The 20,334-nt window shown below is 44.1% G+C and overlaps 1 protein-coding gene across 5 annotated transcripts in view; it reads right to left on the minus strand.

The window, feature by feature from the left end:
• COL4A6 (collagen type IV alpha 6 chain) overlaps positions 1-20,334 on the minus strand; it is a 193,751-nt gene that overhangs the window by 25,526 nt on the left and 147,891 nt on the right. For 3 of the 5 annotated variants that reach the window (XM_083595793.1, XM_083595792.1, XM_083595794.1), the window contains exons 24-33: positions 20,024-20,207; positions 18,673-18,726; positions 17,080-17,151; positions 16,620-16,727; positions 15,928-16,149; positions 15,164-15,325; positions 9,334-9,504; positions 7,663-7,806; positions 7,045-7,170; positions 4,501-4,682 (exon numbers count right to left, since the gene is read on the minus strand). In XM_083595793.1, the coding sequence (XP_083451919.1) occupies positions 4,501-4,682; positions 7,045-7,170; positions 7,663-7,806; positions 9,334-9,504; positions 15,164-15,325; positions 15,928-16,149; positions 16,620-16,727; positions 17,080-17,151; positions 18,673-18,726; positions 20,024-20,207 (1,425 nt within the window). The remainder of the gene's footprint in view (positions 1-4,500; positions 4,683-7,044; positions 7,171-7,662; positions 7,807-9,333; positions 9,505-15,163; positions 15,326-15,927; positions 16,150-16,619; positions 16,728-17,079; positions 17,152-18,672; positions 18,727-20,023; positions 20,208-20,334) is intronic. The other 2 variants (XM_083595796.1, XM_083595795.1) reach the window with 1 other exon arrangement.

Consider the following 20,334-nt stretch of genomic DNA (forward strand, 5'->3'; position numbering starts at 1 on the left):
TCAATGTGATGAATGCTTCTTTCCACGTTTCCGGTGCCCTCTTCCCCTCCATGATCTGGTTGCATACCTCCATCAAAGGCTGTGTCAAGTAGTCCTTCAAAGTCTTGTAGTATTTGGAGGTAAGCCCATCCGGGCCTGGAGATTTGCCAAGTTGCATATTCTGAATGGCACCTTCAATTTCCTGTTGAGTTATTTTACAATTCAAGATTGATCTTTTATCTTGGGTTATTTTTGGTAGTCCATTTATCCTTAAAAATTGATCTATCTCCAACTCTTTCTGAGGCCCTTGTGCATAAAGTTCTTTGAAGTATCTGTGGAAGCACTTCCTGATTTCTTCTGGTTTCTGAACCATTCTTCCTTCAATCTCTAGATTTGTCACTGTATTTAACTTTTGTCTTTTTTTCAGCTGCCAAGCTAGCAGCTTTCCACATTTGTTTGCTGATTCAAACGATCTTTGCTTCATCTGTTTGATTTTCCATTCGATCTCTTGATTTATCAGTTTAGAGTATTGTGCTTGATGGAATTTGATTTCTCTCAGCACTTCCTTTGACTTGGGATTGGTTCTCAGTTTCTTCTCACCTTGATATATTTTCTCCAATATTTTATCCTTCTTTCCATTCCAGAGCTTTTTCTTGATTGTATTTTGTTGTATCAGAAACCCTCTCATAACGGCTTTACTTGCGTCCCAGATCATTCTTTTTTCAACTGTAGTGTTCAGGTTGATTTCAAAATAGTCCTTTAACGTTTTTTGGGCCTTTTTCACAATCTCTTGATCTCTTAATAAGGTGTCATTCATTCTCCATCTGAAGGAACCGGTTTGGGTAAGTCTAAGTTCTAGTTTCAAAGCATTGTGGTCGGAGCATGTTTTTGGGCAGATTTCCACCTTTCTAGTCTTGGGTGCCAGCCCTCTAGATGTCCAGATTTGGTCGATCCTTGTCCATGACAGGTGGGCCTCAGAGAAGAAAGTTCCTTCTTTACCTAGGGGGTCTTTTGTCCTCCATATATCAATCAGATCCAAATTGTCAATCAGTTCAAAGAAAGTTTTAGGCAGTCTGCCATCTGATGTTAAGTTTTGATTTTGAGACTTATCCATATGTGTAGATACCACTCCATTCATGTCTCCCATCATTATGATGTTGTTGTAGTCCATATAGTCCAACATGGTCTCATGCAGCTTCTTAAAAAATTCTGATTTCCCGTCATTTGGCGCATATATTCCTAATATCAAAATTTTTTCTCCTTGTGTCTGGATTTCAATCGCCAAGATTCTTCCTTGCTCATCTTTAAATACAAATTTTGGTGCCAGGCTCTCCTTGGCATATATCACCACGCCTCTTTTCTTAACCTTGTCTGATGAAATAAATTCTTGGCCTAGTCTTTTGTTAACTAAGACTTTTCTGTGAAGCCTGGTCACATGGGTTTCTTGTAAACAAATAATGTCCAATTGTTCTTTCTTCAATATGTGAAATATTTTCCTTCTTTTTTCCGGAGAATTTCCGCCATTTATATTCCAACTAAGTAGCTGCAGAGACATCCTGTACTGTTTTGTTACACCTAGAGTGGTGTATCTTCTGGTCCCGAGGGTGTAGGGCCTGCTCCGCCTCCAGGCGGAATCCCAGCTTGTGGTAGAGGACAAAGTGCTGCTGCTTCTTTTTGGAGATCTTCACCGTGATCGTGCAGGAACTTTTGTAAATCCTCTGGTGTTTTTATCTTTACCTTCTTCTGCTTGTAAGTAAATGATAACCCTTGTGGAAACTCCCACCTATAACGAATTGTGTTGATTCTCAGCAGTCTTGCCAGTTCTGAATAAGTGGTTCTCAAGTCCAATAACTGTTTTGGGATGTCTCGGTAAATTTCCACCCTTTTATCTTGTATCACCAATGTATTTGCGAAATGTAGGCCTAATATTTTGTCTCTCTCTTCCCTTGATCTCAAAATTATCAAACAATCTCTGGGTCTGTCCTTCCTTACCAATCTTCCCAGCCGAAAAGCTGACACTATTTTAAAGTCAGTTTCTTCCTTAATGCCCCAGAATTTTGAAAATTCTGTTGTCAAAAATCCAATTAAATCTTCTTGTTCAATTTCTGGGATTGCTCTTAATCTGAGGTTATTCTCACGATTTTTCAATTCCACCATCGAGAGGTAGGCTTGTTGTTCACCAATTTGTTTATGCAAAGGTTTAACTTCACCTCTAACTTCCTCGACCTCTTTTCTAGCTGCCGTTGCAATTTGAACAGCTTCCCCAGCCAAATTACGGTTTTCTTGTGTAGCTCCTTGCAATTTTTCAATTGCTTGTGTATGCTGGGAAACCTGATCTGTCAATTTCTGGATCGAAGATGTAGCTTGGTCAATTTTTGATGATTGGTTGTCAACCTTTTGATTTAAAGCTGCCAACTGCTCCAAGATTTGTTTCAGAACTCCCTCAGATGCTCCTGCTGCCATATCTTCCTCTGCTGGAATTTTAGACTTTTCGGCTTCTGCCTTTTGTACGCCCAGCACAGCTGGAACTGATGATCTGCGTCCCTGAGTCAAAGTTGTTTGTACAAGCTGTGCCTGCTTTTTTTCCTTTTCCTTCTCCTTAGCTTCCTTGGCTTTGGCTGCTCTTGTCTTTCCTGTACCACTCATCAGTCAATGTTCAAGGTCAAATTGTTATTGTCCCATGGGAAAGACAGATCCAATTTAAAAACAATCCAGTGAGAGAGAGTAAACATAAAAAGCTGTTCCCAGGCCTTATATTCCCAAAATCCTCTAGGGGGAGTACCACCAAAGTTTCAAAAAGAAGAAGGCAACTTTTCCGCCATTAAAGTCCCCTGTATGTTAAAAAACAGAAATGCAATAGTCCCAAATGGTAATAAACAAGTCCTGCAGAGTACTTTAAACTTTTAACAAAGTTTCAAAAAGGTGCCTACAATTTGTATCCAGTCCAGCTTGTTAAAGCTCAAAAGCTCAAGGGTATCCATACGTCTGTAAAAGTTTGTAACAATTTGTAACAGTTCCGCAGTTAAACAGTTTCCCCTCCAGCAGCCCGACGATTTGGAATTTAGCTTTGAATGATCTTACTGGGGAGGATCGCTCCAATTTTCCTTTTAAAAAATTGCTCACAAATAAGTCTATCTTTTCTCGTTAACAGTCACTTCTGAAAGTGCATGAAAGTCCCTCTTTAAAACATCCCTTTTCAGCCGCTTTTCGCTTCTCTGATCCCTTGCTTTGATCTTGTAAGCAGATCCGGGAGGCGGACTTCCTTTTTAACGTCTCCCGGTTACAGCCAAAATTTTTTTCAAGAATTTACTGCCGAATTTAACGTCCTTACTCACGGGTTTGTTGTTTCAGTCGAATCTTTAAAGGAAGAAAGGTCGGCGCTCATCTGCAACAGCTGCGCGGCTTCACTCCCGCAGAAAGAGCGATGAACTCACAGCACCGCTACCCCTCTTTCACTCCGGAGCCCCTTACGGGGTTCCTTTCGCGATTTCGGGGTCGCTCCAGGTGCCCGCCGAGTCCCACGGCCACGAGCTCACTCTGCTCGTGGTTTTTCTTGATGGGTCGTCGCTGTGCCGCAGCGAAACGACCCTTTCCTGCGGAGCCCCTCTTCAGACTAGAAGAGGACCGCCATTACAGTTTCGCGCCGCCTCCGGAAGTCCCCCAGTAGAAAACTTTTCTAAACATGTGGTCTGTGCCTGGAGCCTCAGATCCAGACCTCCAATCCTTGCGATTTTCACATGGTAGACTGAGAGTGAGCAAAGAAGCTTCACTCCCTTCTTTGCCAGAGGTGAGGGGGCATGACTTAGTCAACTCTAGCACCAACAGCTTACTCTGTGATCCTAACCCCTTCATGCATTAATGGAGGTTCGGCTTCCAAAAAACGTTCGCAAATCTGAACACTTACTTCCGGGTTTGGGAGCTGATTTGTTTGACAACTAAGCTGTTCGAGAACCAAGGTACCACTGTACTGCAATTTATCCCACAAAGTTTTTATTGAGCGTTTGTTCTGTTTATACGTCTTCCTGCTAATTATTCGTTCATCCGATGCTTTTCAGGGCATTTTCCCATCTCTTTGCTAAGTAAAAAGAGTCCCTGTGTGCTTTTTAGAGTGGATTTGTTGTGCCCAGGTAACAGAGCACTTTAATCCAGTTTAACTGCACAAACCTAAATTTCTAGTATGCACTTTAACCCCTCCCACAAAACAGTGGAAGCCTGTAGGCATCCACAAAAGCCAGACCTAATGTTTACATGGTGAAATGATGTACATGACCTGCTTCCATTCAGAGCAGGACAGTAGTACTCTGCTGTATACACTGTAACTTTAAAGAACACTCAAAACACATTCTTTCCCTCAAATAATTCTGGGCACTGTAGTTCACCCCATCACAGAGTTACAATCTCCAGCAAGCCTTAACAAGCCATACTTCCCAGAACTCTCTGAGGGAAAGAATTCACTTTGAATGTGCTTTAAAGCAGTCAAAAGGAATCCAACATTAAGTCCCCAGAAACAGGCATACTTACATTTCCTCCGGGCATTCCTGGAAAACCTAGGATGCCAGAGGTTCCCTTCTGTCCTGGGAAGCCGCGAGAACCAGATGTTCCAGGGAGACCTGAGTCTCCAGGAGGTCCTTTCTCTCTGCCTGGAAGCCCAGCTATTCCTGGGGGTCCTGGCTGTCCACGGGGACCAGGGAGTCCCTTGTTCCCTACAGGAAATCAAAGCAAAGTTGTTATGATCTGTGGTGGCTGGTAGGGAGGAAGACAGGGAGTCCAACAGTAGGTGGAGCTAGAGCCAATAAAGGCATAGCCAACTCAGTCTAGTTTTCCCAGTTTTGACCTCTTCTTTCTTCCTGATGGACAACAAGGACAACATTGAAGGCTGATCCAGACTTCCTTTTGTGCCATGTTTCTAGGCACAGGTCATCCATGCTTTAAAGCAGGAACCCCCAAACTCAGCCCTCCATGTTTTGGGACTTGTTGTTGTTGTTTAGTCATTCAGTCGTGTCCGACTCTTCATGACCCCACGGACCAGAGCATGGCAGGCACTACTGTCTTGCACTGCCTCCCACAGTTTGGTCAGACTCATGTTGGTAGCTTCAAGAACACTGTCCAACCATCTCAACAACTTCCATTATTCCTAGCTAACTTGACCAGTGGTCAGGGATGATGGGAATTGTAGTCCCAAAACGTCTACAGGGCCGAGTTTGGGGGTGCTTGCTTTAAAGTTCTGTGTCCAAGTGCCTTTCTTTCCTTTTTTTGGCCCAGTGCTTTCCATGTGAAAAAACGGTTTTTACCACTGAATCAGAGCAAACGGCTATCTGCGTAAAAATCCGAATTGCCATTTGTTCCAAGTCACCGTTAAAGAGTGGGTTTCCTCATACACTATACTATATCCCAGAAGCTTTTGATTTTTTCACAGGTCCACCAGATATGTAGAAGTGTCCCTTCTGCTTTACCGCATCATAGTATATGATGAACTAAAAAAAATGTTTAAATATAACTTTGTGAAAAATACAGAAGCTTTCCTATTAGAAATAACAGACACAGGTATAGCAAAAAAAAGACTGGAAAATATTCTTTATGCCACAGATGCGGGGACGATCTTAATTGCCAAAAATTGGAAAAAAAAACTTGTGCCAACAAAAAAGGAATGGCAGGATAAATTATTAGATTATATTGAACTGGCCAGATTAACAGAGACAATTAGGGGATAACCCAGACAAGAATTTCAAAAAGAATGGGGAAAATGCAGAGAATACTTTAGCAAACAATGCCCCAAAATATATACCTGGACTTGTTTCGATTAATTTCTACAGGAGACTGCGGTTTTTTAAGTCATAACTAGGAAAAATTGTAATAATTACATATAAAAGAAACAGTATACAAGAAGTAAATAAGGAGGCCATTTACAGGATAAAGGAAATATTTTATTTTTATGTTATGTTTTCTTTATGTTAGGGGATAGGAATTTAATTCTGATAACTAAATTGTCAATGGTGGTAGGTTTGTTTGTTTGTATGTATGAGCTGTTATGGATTATGTTGTAAATAAATTATTAATAATAAATAAAATAAAAATAAATAAAAAATAAAGAGTGGGTTTCCTGTGGAAAGCAGTGGGACAAAATGGGGGGTGGGGGGAGGAAGCCCTGGTAGAGCATGAGACTCTTAATCTCAGGGTTATGGGTTCAAACCCTACATTCGGCAAAAATATTCCCTGAATTGCAGGGGGTTGGACTAGATGACCCTTATGACCCCTTCCAACTCTACAATTCTAGGATTCTATTAAAAAAGGGAAAGCACTTGGACACGGAGCTTCAAAGCACAGACCATGGGGCAAAAGGTGAAGTGTGGATGAGCCCTGTGACTAAGGAAGAGCAGGCAGATGGGTAGTGCTGCCACCTCCTGGGTTGATTGTTAAGTAAGAATGGCTGGCTGAGGACTGGCTGATGCTGGTGAAGCAGCGCCCCATGTACCTAATAATAATAATAATAATAATAATTTATTATTTGCACCACTCTGGGCAGCTTCCAACAGAATATAAAGTAACACAAGGAAATATCAGATATTAAAATCTCCCCGTTAAAGGGCTGCCTTCAGATATCTACAGAAATTTGTGTAAATATTTTAATTTTTTATTCTTTATTGAAAAATAAAGGTACAGAAGTACAAGTGCACAGACTAAGATAAGACACACACAAAAAGAAGAAGAAACAAGAAACAGTGCCCATGTAGAAATCAAAACACAACAACAATAAATATTGTGTACATTACTAAAAAAGAGGGGGAATTGTTATTGTAGTTAACCAGATATTAACTTACTATGGTACTTATGCAACTGAATTCCAAATATCATAAAATTTGTCCACTGGGAGCGGGTCCACTAGGCAGAGGGCCTTCTCAGTAGTGGCACCCGCCCTGTGGAATGCCCTCCCGCCGTATGATGTGGTGTGGTTTGGCGTTTCTCTAAAAGGGGTTAGTGACATCATTCTAGGCTGTTAAATAGGTGAACGATTGGTTACGGACAACAGTGGAAACCGGATGGTATTATGTGAACTCCCACAAGTACCTCTAGGTCCTGTAAACCCTGCATTCCCAGCAAAACCAGGCTCTCCTTTGCTTCCTTTGAATGCAAGCTCCTGTTCTAGAGGTCTAAGGACAGGAGGTCCTGGAGGACCACGGTCACCTCTGTCTCCTGAAGAAGTGAAAAGAGAGACATGATGTGAAATGATAAAGACACCTCCCAGCCACACAAATTTACCCTAAGGCCCCTGTGTAGGTCGCAACAATTTAAAACACAACATTGAAAACCATCAATTAATGTGAATGAGTCCTAACGATATACATCTCAAGTATCAAAAAACAGGGTAAAGAGGTGTGTTTTACAGCAAATGAAATCTGTATAGTGAAGGTGCCAGACATAGCTCTGTGGGGAGGGAATTTCACAACTTAGGGGTTGAAGAGAGAATGCCCTCTCCTGGGACACCACCCCCTGAGCTTCTGAGGGAGGTGGAACTGAGAATGTCTTTAGGGAAAGAGGTCATATTTTAGATATTTGGGGCCTAAGACATTGAAGGCTTTAATCACTAACACGAGCACCTTGAATTGGGCCCCCAAAACAGCTGGTATGGATCTGGCTTTGCCCATCCAGGTGAAGCTTGGCCCAATCCCAAATTGCCAGCCTTACCTTTTAGACCATCAAGTCCAGGAAACCCAATATTTCCGTCTCTTCCTGGTAATCCGGAAGCTCCTTTCGGCCCATTCACTCCTGGGATTCCAGGTAAGCCTAGCATTCCAGGGAAGCCGATGACACCTGCAAAGCCCTTTTCTCCTAGCATCAAACAGCAAATTGAATTTGTTACACACAGAGAAACTGCAAAGTGGTCTGCTGCAATGGTTTCCAATTGCTGGTCTGCGGACCTGCATAACTCACCCAGGAGGTCTGTGGCACCATTCACATAACAAAAACTACCACAGAGGTATCAAAATTTTCATGGCTTGGCTTTTGAAAAACAAGGGGTCCACAGTACTTAGCTATTTGGAAACCACTGGTCTACTGTATCAGTCTTTCACCTTTACAGATCCAGGACTCAAGTCTAGCCCAAATATGCATGTGGGGACCTGCTCCCTATTGTTTTACCATATATCTGTATGGCTGTGGTGGTGCTGTGTGACCCATCTAGCCTCCCACCAGTAGGTCCTGATTAAGGACAAGCAAACTCATTTTAGTCCAGTCCTTCCCAGCTGTCAGAGAAGATAGGACTAAGTCCATTCCGTCCCATTTCCAGGGAAATGGAAAACAATTTTTAAACAAAATCTACTGGAAAGCCAATGTTTAAACACAGTTAAACCCCTGGACTCTTGTAACAGAATCCACCAGAATGAGGATTCTGAAGTGGTTCATTGATTTGATCTGCATTGTGGTCTGAACGGATTGGATTAGGAAAGTCCACTCTGGAATTGGAGTGAGGCAAAGTCCACCTAGTCCTGACACACACATCCTAGGCCAATTGAAGACTAGTGGAAATTAAGCTTTTGGAAATAGCCCTTCTGAGGGGAAACAGGAGACAAGGGCCTAGACCTTTCTGTCACATAATACTGCGGGCAGACTTGCACCTTACCTGAGCCCTCTGGCTGAACCTATCCTCCAAGGTTGAGAGGAGAATGTGTTGCCACATTGGCAAATACTTAGCCCTCACATATCAAAAGTCTCCCCCCCCTCCTTCCTTTCTTGCATGGCCCTTAATCAGTGCTTCTTTTCTGGGGGGACACAGGTGTACGCATATCCCTAAACATTTCGTGAATCTAAGTTTGGCCTCATTGAGGGGTAGTATTTCAATATGAGTAGAAAAATAATAGTACACCTAAACAATTTTTTTTTTGGAAGAATAGCACTGCCCTTAATAATATTTTTTTAAAACCCTACACTAAAGGCCCAATTCCTACTCTGTGTGGAATGAATCTCCTGATAAGATGGTATCTGCATGAGGCCTTCACCTGTGGAGCATAGTGATCAGTTGGGAATATATGGGGCGAGATAATTTTTCAACACTGCTTTCTGTGGCTGTCCCTATGTTATTGCTGAAGTATGGTCTTATATGTTGTTGCCTTTATAATGTTTTGTTGTTTTTGTAATTGCAAACCCACCATTTAACACTACCACCTGAATCTTCTACACCCACGTTCAACATTCTACCTACAAAGGCAGCCTTCGACAACATAGTGTGTCCAAAATATTTGGAGGGTGCCAGTGCCAGATTGGCAACAGTGTGATATTCCACCTAAAAAAAGTGCCGTGAGACAAAATTATTGTCATTACAATACATAGCTACGCAGATTGAATATTGACACTTGTTACCTTTTAATCCGGGAAAACCTGGATTTCCATCTGCACCTGGAGGGCCAAGTGCCCCGGGTAACCCTAGTTCACCAGGACGTCCTGGGAGACCAACAAGACCAGGGAAGCCCTTCATACCAGTGGGGCCTGGTGCCCCCGGATCACCACTTCTGCCTTTTTCTCCAGGAAGTCCTGAATCGAGACAAGTAGGGACTCTTAATTTCACATCCTCTCTTTCTCTCCCCTCTTTCAATCCGCCTCTGCACTAAGCGTCGCATTGCGTACAAGAGGATGAAACCCCAAAATCATGCAGCCTTTCTAATATGCACAAGTTTAGAAATGCAAAAATAAATAAATAATAAGCATTAGTTATCTAACAATTAAAAGGCCTAGGAAGGTTACTGTCTACACCACTACACAACTGCCAATAGCGAAACCCCTTATGGTTGGGTTAATTTAGGATTTATCAGCCAAGGTTCGGGAAGCGTCTCAGTTGTACTTGTAAATAACCAGGCCACAAGTTGGAACACCAGATTCCATTCGCTACCCCCACCTTTGTGCTGAACCAAAGAATGTGTGTTTCTAAAAAGAGGCCCAATGGTGCAAGGTGCATTTTCTACCATCGCTTCCATCATTCTGCATTCCAGATGTTATTTCCAAAACCTGTTAAATCCGTGGTCATTCCCAGGGGAGGTCACAGTAATGGCATCAGGCGGGCTGAATTTAGCCAATTTAGCCTCTGAACTCTTTGCTCAGCTTGCTTCCACCTGTAAATTTTTAATTTTAAAAAATATTTTGTGGTTTGGTCCACCATAGTGAAGGGTTGAAGCATGGAAAAAGGGACTTCCGGGGTGGCACCATCGGTAATGGCGGACTCCCTCTGAATTGGAGGGACCAGCTCCGCATGAAACGGGTCTTTTCCGCTACAGCGAAGCAGGGACCCTTCTGGAAATCACAGGCGGATGAAGCCTGTGACCGTGGGACTCAGCGGGCACCCTTAGCGTCCCCCCAACCCGCAAAGGAACCCACTAACGGGCTCCGAAGCGACGAGGGGGAAGTGGCGCGGTGCTGTGAGTCAATTGCTTTTTCTGTGGAGCGAAGCCGTATAGCCGTTATTGGAGAGCGCTGCCTTTTTCCTGGGACAATTTGGCATCTAAAATAACCACCCGTGAGTACTGAAACACTGAATAATTGGACTTGAATTAAGTACTGGCGAAATAGAAAGGAATTTGGACTTAAAATTTACCCTAATTTGGTACTGAAACGGGAAGGTCTAAACAGGAAGTCAGCCTTCCGTTTCCTTGTAGCCAAAACAAAGCAAAGACAATGTAAACTAGAGCTTTGAAAATCACTTTTAAAGAATTGGCTTTCATCATTTAAAATCGCTGAACCCCCCTTCGGCAGCAGGAGAAGAAGGGGGATATTTTGGGGGGGCTGTTTAAACCTGCAGAAGTGAGTTTAAAGCAAAGTAATTTTCCATCCTGGAGCGGGGTGTCAGAATTGACGTTTGAAGCTCATTGACCAGAAACAAATGTCTCTGACAGATAGTTAAGAGAAGAGAAACATAGTGATTCCATTGTTTCCTTTCGCATTTTAAAAGAACAAATATGGACAAAATATCACAAAAAAGAAACTTTGTTGCTATTGTTATCAAAAGAAAGAACAACTAGAAGCTTTCCCCCTAGAGGGGGATTGTGAAATTGTAACTAATTCCTGGGAGCTTGCAGCTGTCTCAGATTACAACCGTGGGAAAGGATTTGTGACCTTGCAGGACAATGTCTTCAGAAGCACTGTTGGGTGCTTTCTGTAAAATAAATGCCCTATTGGATCAGTTAAGCCAGAAGATGGATTTAATGACTAATGCGCCCAGAACCCTTGAACAGGTAGTGGGAAATTATATGGAGCCCACCCAGGAACTAAAACAGGAGTGTGCCATGACAGAACAACTGAAAGAAGAGGATGTGGTTGAATCTTGGGCGCCAGAGACGGAGGGAGCAGCGGCCCAGCAGGAACATAAATTTTTGGAGTTGACAAATGAACTTGGAAAAAACCAGACTTGGAAAGATAAAGTTTGGTTAGGTTTGGAAATGGGGGGCTGGATAGACCCCCCTTTACAGGGAGATCTGGACTTTTCGAGTCTGGCAATGGGCTGTCTGATGTCTGGAGCTGTGGGGGCTCTCAATTTTGGAGGGAATCTGGAACATGTTTTTAAATACCATATGGAGTCCAGTCTGGTCTATGGAAAAGGGGCTGACTTGTTGAAAAGGGTCCAAAACATTACCAAGCTGGAGTTCCCTAGAGTGAAAGGAAAATATGAAGAAGAGGTGCAGAAGGGACATGGAAGAGACTTGAGGGCCTCGGATATAAGGTTACCAGGTTAATGTGCTAGATTAATAGGTTAAAAAGGACTGACAAAGCCCGGGACCAGGAGGAAGGGACGCTGGATGAAGATTGGATTGTTTTGCTCTTTTTTTATATATAATTAAAATTGTTCTAGAAAATTAATGAATGTTAGAAAAATGTTGAAATGAAATTACTTGGCTCTTGTAAAAATGTCTAAAGAATTAGGTAAGAATGTTAAGGTTAGGAGAAGTTGGTAAAATAAGATTTAAGCTTTAAATTTTAAGGTTTCTATATGATAAGATGAAAATAGAATTAAGGTAATGTAATGACAGAATATTATGAACTAAGGAAAGGATTTGCTGCGATTATTATTAATCAGGAAACAAGAAAAGGGAGGAGGAGGAGGTCAAAGAAAGAAGGTATTGAAAGTGGGGAATCTGAGAATGATGGTTTTTTTTATTTTTCTGTCTTGTTTTTTCTTTGTGTGTGTGAAATTTTTTTTCTTTTTATTTTTTTTAAAACATTTTTTCCAATAAATATCATTTAAAAAAAAAAGAAGCATGGAAAAAGGAATGCTCAAATGCATTTTTTTTAATTTAAAAAAAAAAATCAGGTAGTTTCTGGGGAAAGCAGCATCTAAAGTTGGGGGGGGAACCCAGCTAACAAGCTTTGCAAGATTCTAATTGCAGCACTTAAAAGTCACATCCTGATTTTTTTCCTCTTTAAAACAAACAGTGAAATATGTTTTATATTATATGGATGGAGGTAGCGGAGGAAGGGGAAGAGGGACCGTATTGAAACTGAAGTCCATGTTGGGGATTCCCAGAACACAAAAGCCTTGTCCAGGTTGGGTTGGCTGCAATATCTGAGCATACGAAGTACAATGTTTTGTGGCTGTTATTGGTTTTTCTCTCTCTCTCTGATTAAAATAAGGGGTGTCACCTTCAGTCAATGCAAGTCTTGTAGCATTAAAAGCTAGATAGCTGTTAGTCCAGGAGCTTTTATGCTACAGTGCATTTTCTCTCACCTTGACAGCCTATGTGGAGAACCCCAGAAAGCAATACAGAGTGACGTCAGAAATGGAGGGGTTGGTGGTAAATGGAAGAGAAACATGGTGAGGAAAAACAGACAAAAACATATGAAGAGGGATAAAGCACAAGGGCCATGAATGAAATGAATGACTCAGAAAATGGTGGCGCTTACCTGTAACTATGGTTCACTGGGAGCGACCCATGCACAGGTATAAGTACAGGCGAGCTGCTTTTATAGCTACAAAATGTTGAGGAGCCACCCTGCCCTGCCACTTTGCAGATGAAGTTTTGAGCCTCTGGGCCACAAACCCATGAAAACATTCTCCACACACAAAGGCCACAACAGCAGCATGAACTTAGAACACTATTATACTACTTTAACTGTCATAGCTTCTCCCAAGGAATTCAGGGAGCTATAGTTTGTTAAGGATGCTGCAAGTTGTTTAGGAGAGCCCACTCAGAGAGCGACACTTCTCAAGAGTTCCCTGGGAAGTGGTATTGATTGCTAAAAACACCCTGGGAACTGCAGCTCTATAAACTAATGCCTGTGAAGGACTGGACCTCTTTAAATAAGGTGACTGAGGTTGACTGGTGCTGGAACGACATTCTGACTATGTTGTTATGTAGTCTCCAGCTGAACAATGTCTGGAGCTGTCCAGGGTACCACTGTACCTGAAACGATTAACTTACCGTATTTTTCGCACGATTGGACGCACCGGACCATAGGACGCACCTAGTTTTCACGGGGGGAAATCAAGGAAAAAATATGATCCCCCCCCGCAGCTCTAGGAGCAGTGGACAGGCTGCACGCAGCCTGTGCGCTACTCCAAGACCTTCTCCCTGCTTTGGCGGGAGGTGGCGGAATTCCCCCACCTCCCGCAAAAGCCCACAGGAGCCCCGCGTGACTCCTGCGGGCTTTTCGACCAGGAGGGAGAAGGGACTGAAACGGCCAGTCAGTCCCTTCTCCCTCCTTGGGGAAAAGCCCCCAAGAGCCGCTCGCTCTTTAAAGGCTGCACGGCTCCTGCGGGCTTTTCTGCGAGGTGGGGGAATTCCAGCCACCTCCTAGAAAAGCCAGCAAAGCCGTGCAGCCCCTTTAAAGAGCGCACAGCTTTTGCCTGCTTTTGCGGGAGGTGAGGGAATTCCCCCATCTCCCGCAAAAGCCCACAGGAGGGAGAAGGGACGGACTCGGCCAGTCAGTCCCTTCTCCCTCCTTGGGGAAAAGCCCCCAAGAGCTGCGTGCTCTTTAAAGGCTGCGCGGCTCTTGCAGGCTTTTCTGCGAGGTGGGGGAATTCCCCCACCTCGCAGAAAAGCCTGCAAGAGCCGCGCAGCCTTTAAAGAGCGCACGGCTTTTGCCTGCTTTTGCGGGAGGTGGGGGAATTCCCCCATCTCCCGCAAAAGCCCGCAGGAGGGAGAAGGGACTGACTCGGCCAGTCAGTCCCTTCTCCCTCCTTGGGGAAAAGCCCCCAAGAGCTGCGGGAGATGGGGGAATTCCCCCACCTCGCAGAAAAGCCTGCAAGAGCCGCGCAGCCTTTAAAGAGCGCACGGCTTTTGCCTGCTTTTGCGGGAGGTGGGGGAATTCCCCCATCTCCCGCAAAAGTCCACAGGATGGAGAAGGGACGGACTCGGCCAGTCAGTCCCTTCTCCCTCCTTGGGGAAAAGCCCCCAAGAGCGGCGCACTCTTCAAAGGCTGCGCGGCTCTTGCAGGCTTTTCTGCGAGGTGGGGGAATTCCCCCACCTCCTAGAAAAGCCAGCAAAGCCGCGCAGCTCCTTTAAAGAGCGCACGGCTTTTGCCTGCTTTTGCGGGAGGTGGGGGAATTCCCCCATCTCCCGCAAAAGCCCACAGGAGGGTTGGAGAGTAGCGGGAAGGCGTCGCGCGCCTCCCCGCTGCCCCCCATCCTCTGGGGCTGGCGATGGGGGAAGCGCTGCTTTCTCCACCGCCAGCCTCAAACAGCAGACTTTCCTGGCTTCAGCGGAAGCAACGCGAAGCCTCCGGAGCGCAGGCTTCGGAGGCTTTGCCTTGCTATCGCTGAAGCCAGGGAGCCTGCATTTGCTCCATAGGACGCACACACATTTCCCCTTCATTTTTGGAGGGGAAAAAGTGCGTCCTATAGAGCGAAAAATACGGTACCTTGTCAGAACTTAGATCCTGCCCTATTTTTGCCTTGTCTTGCTACTGGTGCAAACCTGAACATTTGCTTTGGGTCACCAAGGCTGCTTGGAACAGGACCGACAACACCCAAGGCTCCCCAAGAATATGGACATCGCATCACAGGTTTATAGGCCCATCACTATAATCCTGCCAAGTTGTATAAAAGCAAGGAAAGGGGGCTACAGAATCCAGTGTCAGTCCTGCTAAGAGCAGACCCATTGAAATTCATGGGCACGACTCACTTAGGCTGACTCTGTGTAGAAGATAGTCGGATGCGACCCAATTTTTGCCCATGAAGGTAGTTATTCCCATTTGATACACAACCTACCTCGTGATCCTGGGAAGCCGACTGCTCCCATTGGACCTGGCTTTCCTTTAATGCCAAAAGGGCCGCCAGGTCCTGGAGGTCCTCGTGGTCCATCAATACCCAGAAGGCCTGGTTCCCCACGTCCACCTTTCGCACCTGACAGACCTGGCCTCCCATCTGCACCTGCAAAGAGAGAAGTGGTTGGCCCCTTGAAACGGCTGTTTCAGATCCATGGGTTGCGATGTGAAAAGCATGTTGCAAAATTCAAGGAAATGCAGTATGACACCTACATTCAAAGGACGATAAATATGGCAGACAGGCATGGCTTGGCTAAATGGAGATCCCTGGCAAGCCTAGTATGGCTATGGGCCAGAGGTTCTCCACCGCTGTACGGTGGACCCTCCGGTTACAAACTTAATTCGTTCCAGGGGTCCGTGCGCAACCCAAAAAATCCACAAGAGGCGCCGTTTCTACGCACCCGTGTGGCGCGATAGAGCACTTTTGCGCATGTGCGTGCACCAAAACTGGGAAGTATACACTTCTGGGTTTGCCGTGTTTGCAACCCGAAAATTACATTACCCGAAGGTAATGCAACCCGAGGTACCACTGTATTAGAAAAACCAGAAAGTGCCAGACCCCAAATTTTCATCTTATTTTACTTGGGGTTCCCAGGCAGATCTCGTATCCAGGCACTGAGCAGAACTAGACCTGCTTACCTTAGGCATCACGGCTGCATCATGGGCTCTCTCAGACCAGCAGCCAACTCTAGCAGCAGCAGAACTAACCTTTCGGACCTGGAAGGCCAGGTTCCCCGAGGATGCCTTTATCTCCTGCCAATCCTGGCAGACCAGGTTGCCCTGGAGCTCCGCTTTCAGCACCAAAAACTTCACCAGGCGGCCCCCTTGGCCCTGGCAAACCAGGGGAGCCTGGATTTCCAGGCAATCCATTCGTCCCGTCAGGTCCTGGGGATCCTTGTGGCCCTGGCTCTCCACGAATGCCAGAGAAGCCTCAAATAAAAACAAGAGCAAAGATGTAATGTCTTTTATGTTACAGCCTGAATAAGAATTAAAATAAGAAAAAAATAATTGAAGATTAAAATGAGAATAATGCAAAACTATCTCTGCAGTCAGTCAGTGGAAACTGCCCAAAAACAGGACTGACACATGACTGATAGACCCACGACTTCCGTTTTGGCCCTGTGCTATGAATCAGAAATTCCTGTGGTCAATTCTTGCCTCTATCATGAACTTGCAAGATGGCTTTAGGCAAACTGGCTGTAGTTTAACTTGCAAGAGTGTGAGGCAATTAAAACAGACCCACCTTACAGGGCTGTTGTGAAAATTGCAAAATGAAAGGAGGGGTAAGGAATGTGAGGTAGTATGAGCACTTAAAGTAGCCTTTCCTAAACCTGGTGCCCCACCTATTTTGGACTACCACTCCCATCAGATTCAAGTCAGATTCCAATCTTGGCTCTTACCTGGTGGTCCTGAAGGCCCTTCTACCCCTGGTGATCCTAGCGGTCCTTTAAAGCCATTTAATCCTGGCTGCCCTGGAATGCCTGGCAGACCTTTTCTGCCCTTGGAGCCTGAAGATGGGTGAGGAACAAAATCAGTTAGGCACAAGAAATAAAAAGTTCTCACAAAAAATTGCCAGCATTCCCTCTAACAGACACATTTTGCACATGATTTTCCTTCATAAAAAGCTTTTTGCATGCTATTTTCCACTAATATATGCATGTTCCTACACACTTTGTCCTAATATACACATTTCTTTTTTTTTTTAAAAAAAGCATGATTTGGCTGGAGAACTGCTTCACAACATTCAGAGAAGTGTGCATTTTGAAGGACGGTTGCATTTCATTTTTCACATTGTTGAAGGAAAAATGAACCAGAGAGGTTCACAGCAGGACAGGGCAAGGAGTGTATAATATTTCCTACCTGGAGATCCTGGGGATCCTGGAGGCCCAGGTGGACCAAATGCTCCAGGAATCAGACAGGGCAACGTTATACCTAAAGGGGGGGAAATGTGTGTCAAAAAGTTACTTGGTCAATAATGGTTGAACAGGTCCATGAATCCTCTTGATTAAAGAGCGCTCAAGAGTAACATTTCCAAACCTACCAGAGAATAATGACTTCTAACTTTGTTTTAAATCCTGTTTTGACTTTTGCTCATACTTAAGGCTTGCAGTAGAAGGGTGGGGAGGATTTGTGTTCAAAAGAGAATGGCCCAGTCCAGGGATGGCGGAACCATTATACCCTCCAAGTGATGTTGGACTCCAAGTCCCATAATCTTAGAGTCTGGCCACATTTGGAGGGCCACAGATCCGCCACTCCTGGCCCCATGTGATGGACCAAATGATCCTAGGCCTTGCCCCCACATTCTCTTTACCATACTGGTTAATTGTCTGCTTAATTCCACGTGGAAACACCCTCTGTTTCACAGAAATACAAATGCTCCTGCAAAGTGTTTTAGGATTTTCAGTATCTGAGAAACAAATCTGCCTTGCACAACAGCTACAACAGGGCTTGTTTAAAATGTGCGGTCTGGATCTTCCCCACAAAATGCCTCAAGGCAGCCAGTGTCTGGGATATAGGATGCTGTCTCTAGAGCAGCGAAGAAGAAGAAGAAAACTGAGATAAAGGGCAAATTCAATCCTGATTCTTGATCAGGAAAAACAATCACAAGGTCCCCCTCAATCTCCATTGAAATAATAATAAAATGTGTGACTTATGCCGAGGTACAGAGGAACCCATGAAGCTGTTGTGACCATTTGTTTATCTAGCTGAATGCTGCTCATTCTACAATGTGATTGCAGACAGGGGGTATTGCAGATTGAACCTGAGACCTTCAACATCTACATGCAGTGCTTTCTTTTTTTTAAGGTGCCAGTACTCACCATGAAGTTGTTGCAGTAACTGCCACACTTTAACATTTTTTTGGGGCGGCGGATCATACCAGTACTGTTTACCCCTAAGTACCCCCAGAAAAAAGCACTGAAACTATGTACTCTATCATGGAGATATGGCTCCCCCCTCAAAGTACAGAAACATAAGGAGCTGTCTTATGCAGTGTCTGACTATTGTTCCATGCTGCTTAGTTCTTTGTACACTGACTGGCAGCAGTTCTCCAAAATTGTAGACAGGGGGGGCATTCACAGCTCTCCCTACAGATGCCAACGAGCTCACAAAGCATGTGCTCTGCATCAAGCTGTAGTCCTTCCCCAAAGAGAAAGAGAAATATATATCAACTTGTTCCATTGCCATTGTGAGGAACACATGCAATAAGCAAAGACGTGGAAACACTTAGACACAAGGAAGCAGAGGGTTAGCGTGGGAACACGTGATTTGGGGGCAGGGAAAAAGCACATGAAAGCAAGCTCTCCTTTGGCTGTATTCCCATCAACCTGCTGCAACCACCAAGTGTGTCCCTTCCCCCCTCCCAAAATATTGTGCAACATGCTTCTCTGTGTGCCTCAGTGGAAAGGAAGAAAATTCTCCCATCACAAGTCTCATGACTGGCCTCACTCTCACCTCCCTGAGCGTCTAAGACTTCATTACCAACCTCCTCACCGCAGCAGCAATCACCTATACCGGTTAAGCAAAGGAGGAGAGGTTAAAAACAAAGGCAGGAGAAAAATAAAAACATAAAGCCAAAAGAATAACCCGCAAGTCGAAGAGTCATTTCCTTTGAACCTTTGAACCATAATTCTCCTATATTCACAGGTACTGCAAACAGGCCACAAATGCAGTCGATCAAGTCGAGAGGAAATTCATAAAGCTTCAGACCCTTGTGATTATAGGAAGTAATATTTTTTGAGTGGTGTGTGTGGTTTGGGCAGAGAAATCTACGAAAGCCTGTTTTGCTTGACACAGTTTTTTTAAAAAAGCTGCAAGATGAAATGTATTTCTCCATAAACAAAATGTTAAAATAGGCACAAGCTAGAAATTGTATTAAAAACAAAACAAAAGCAGCAGAAGAAAAGGAAAGAAAACATCGCCATTGTTAAAATTGTTCTGGAAAGCTGGCATTGGAACCTAGGAATAGGGAGGATCTTTTCGTTTTACTTTCCAAAGTGATTCAAACAAGAACATAGAAACTGCTCCTCAACAACAGGAACATTTTCAAACCTATTTTGGCTCGCTTAGGCTTGGAATCAGGGTTCAGCATCCTTTTGGAAAAGACCAAAGTCCTGGAACCCTACAAGGGCCCATTGGTACTAATCACTGACCCACAGCTGCCAAGGGAGAGCAGTAGTGGCCTCTGACACTTTTTGCAAAGCAGTTTGCACACACACAAACACACTGCACAACTAATTTCTACTCATCTGATTTTTCTTTTTGTCATTTCTCTATACAGTAACATTCTTGACCATTTAACAAATGCCATTTGCTCCCTATTTCTTTCTTATTTGGGCTTACAGCACATGTGGAGAACTTTAGGCCCTCCATATGTTGCTGAACTACATCTCCCATCAGTCTTAGCAATGGCCAATGGCCAGGTATGATGGGAGTTGTAATCCGGCAACACCTGAAGGGCGAAAGGCTCCCCACCTGCTTTACAGCTATCTTTTCCAGGTGTGCAAAGGAGATCCTTGCCGAAGTAGCATCTGTGAATATACTTTTTTAAAACTTTTTTTTATATCCTATGATCGTTTACATTATTTAGAAGACATAACAATGAATCTTCTATCAACCCTATCCCAAGTATGTCATTTGCCATCTAGGTCACCATCCTCAAATAACTTCTAGCCTTCCATCATTTCCACCATATATGTACAAAATCTGCTTGTAAGGTGAGAAGTTAGAAATTTGGTTGGCATTCAGCAATAAATGTCACATGGGCTTTGTTTACTGTTTCAAAGAGTAACCCCAAATAACTTACCTGGAGCACCTGGGGGACCAGGTTGCCCTGGATATCCGTCAAGTCCTAGGTCACCTGGAGGCCCAGGAAGTCCAGCTGGGCCTGGGAAACCAACTCCAGGAAGACCACTCTCTCCACGCCGACCCTTCAAACCAGGTAACCCTGAAAAACCTTTGTCTCCTGGAAAGCCCAATCCACCATCACCCTAAACACAAACAAAAAAAGAGATTTAAAAAAATATCCAAGTAAGAGAAGATTGGATTTCTTGACTGGAAAAAATCAAAGTTTACTGCAGCTCATAATTTAAATACAAGATGAAAACTTGTTGTTTA

Source organism: Podarcis filfolensis (assembly GCF_964270895.1).
Source record: "Podarcis filfolensis genome assembly, chromosome: Z".
In the NCBI taxonomy this organism is placed as follows: Eukaryota; Metazoa; Chordata; class Lepidosauria; order Squamata; family Lacertidae; genus Podarcis; species Podarcis filfolensis.